At 37.3% G+C, this 1,867-nt stretch overlaps 1 protein-coding gene across 1 annotated transcript; it reads right to left on the reverse strand.

Moving 5' to 3' along the window:
* Positions 1–229: 229 nt before the first annotated feature.
* Positions 230–1,867, reverse strand: ZNF891 (zinc finger protein 891). The gene has a single exon (XM_068989447.1). The coding sequence runs from the start codon at positions 1,865–1,867 to the stop codon at positions 230–232; it is 1,638 nt and encodes a 545-aa protein (XP_068845548.1).

Here is a 1,867-nt window from a genome sequence, read left to right on the forward strand (position 1 = left end):
ATACATGTTGATGTATGGCAAAACCAATACAATATTGTAAAGTAATTAACCTCCAATTAAATAAATTTATTTTTAAAAAAAATTATCTTAGACCAAAATGTGTTATATAGCTATAGGTGTGTTTATAGGACTATTGATAGCCTCAAATGCTTATTTTAGAGGACACTGAAACAATGACCTTGAAATCCACCTTAAGACAATGAAAAAGGCAACCTCACATTCTTAACTGTTACAGGGTTTCTCTTCCAGTATGAATTCTCTTATGTATAATAAGTGAAGAACTCTGACTGAAGGTTTTTCCACATTGAATACATTCATAGGGTTTCTCTCCAGTATGAGTTCTCACATGTCTTCTAAGAGAAGAGGAAACACTGAAGGTTTTCCTACATTCCTTACATTCATAGGGTTTCTCCCCTGTATGAGTTCTCACATGCATTCTAAGAGATGAGAGACCACTAAAAACCTTCCCACAGTCAGTGCATTCATAAAGATTCTCTCCAGTGTGTATTTTCTTGTGAACTTTAAGGTGAGAGCTTGTGTTGAAGGCTTTTCCACAGTCATCACATTCATAGCGTTTCTCCCCACTGTGTATCCTCTTGTGCACTATAAGGTAAGAACTTGTGCCAAAGGATTTTCCACAATGATTACACTCATAAGGTTTCTCTCCAGTGTGAGTTCTCACATGAACCTTAAGAGATGTTTTTTGACTGAAAGCTTTTCCACACTGATTACATTCATAAGGTTTCTCACCAGTGTGAGTTCTTACATGTCTCCTTAGGGTCGAGGAGTCATTGAAGATTTTCCCACATTCTTTACATTCATATTGTTTCTCACTCATGTGACTTCTCTGGTGCAAAATAAGATTAGAAATCCTTTTGAAAGTTTTTCCACACTGATTACATTCATGTTTCTCTTCAGTAGGAGTTTGCTCCTGTTGCTCAAGGGATGAATGATGACAAAAGATTTTGTTTTTATTACATTCACAGGAATTCTCCACCATGCAAAAATTGTTGCATATAGGAAGCATATTATTATGTTTGAAGTGTGTGTCACATTTGCAATATGTGTACACTCTCTGTGCTATTTGAGTTCTTTCAAGATGCCACAGAGTTCTGTCATATTCATGACTTTCACAGAGCCTCTCACTTACAGAGATATTTTCAAAATTGTTTAGGGTTGGATTATGTTTCAAACACTCAATATTTAAGTAACATTTATGGCAATGTTTACTGGTAGAAACTCTCCTTGAAAAAACAAGTGCTGATCTAAGTTTAGAGTTTTCCTCTAATTCATGATAGTCAAACAATCTCTCCTGAGATGCTGTCTTCTTTTGAGTAAATGTCACTTGCCTCAAAATTCCCTCTGGGATCTTGTGCTGTTTTCTGATCCTACCGCATTCCCAGTCTTCTTTTAATGTAGAAGACAAATCATCCATTGTGAATCTTATTATTTTCATGCCACCAGATGATTTTTCACCCAAAATATTCTGATTAGAAGTTGACTCTTTGGTTTTGAATTGAATCTCCCAGTCTGAACAGGTGCCTTGGGGAATTCTGCTTTTCACAGTTCTTATGTCTTCTTGACCCAACAGGGAGATCACAGGCTTGCATAATTGATATTCCACTAAGGTGAGATTTATATAGTTTTCCAACATCACATCTCTGTACATACTTCTCTGAGCAGAGTCCAGCATCATCCACTCCTCCTGGGTGAACTCCACAGCCACATCTTTAAAAGACATTGGTCCCTGTAACCAAGTTGCTGGAAATCCTGGCACTATCCTTTCCCCCTTAGTATTTCTCATATAGAAACAGGCAGAGTCCTGTGCAGGCAGAGCCCATATTGAGGATAGGTCAGTGGCTGCCAT

Source organism: Capricornis sumatraensis, chromosome 17 (genome assembly GCF_032405125.1).
Source record: "Capricornis sumatraensis isolate serow.1 chromosome 17, serow.2, whole genome shotgun sequence".
NCBI lineage: Eukaryota > Metazoa > Chordata > Mammalia > Artiodactyla > Bovidae > Capricornis > Capricornis sumatraensis.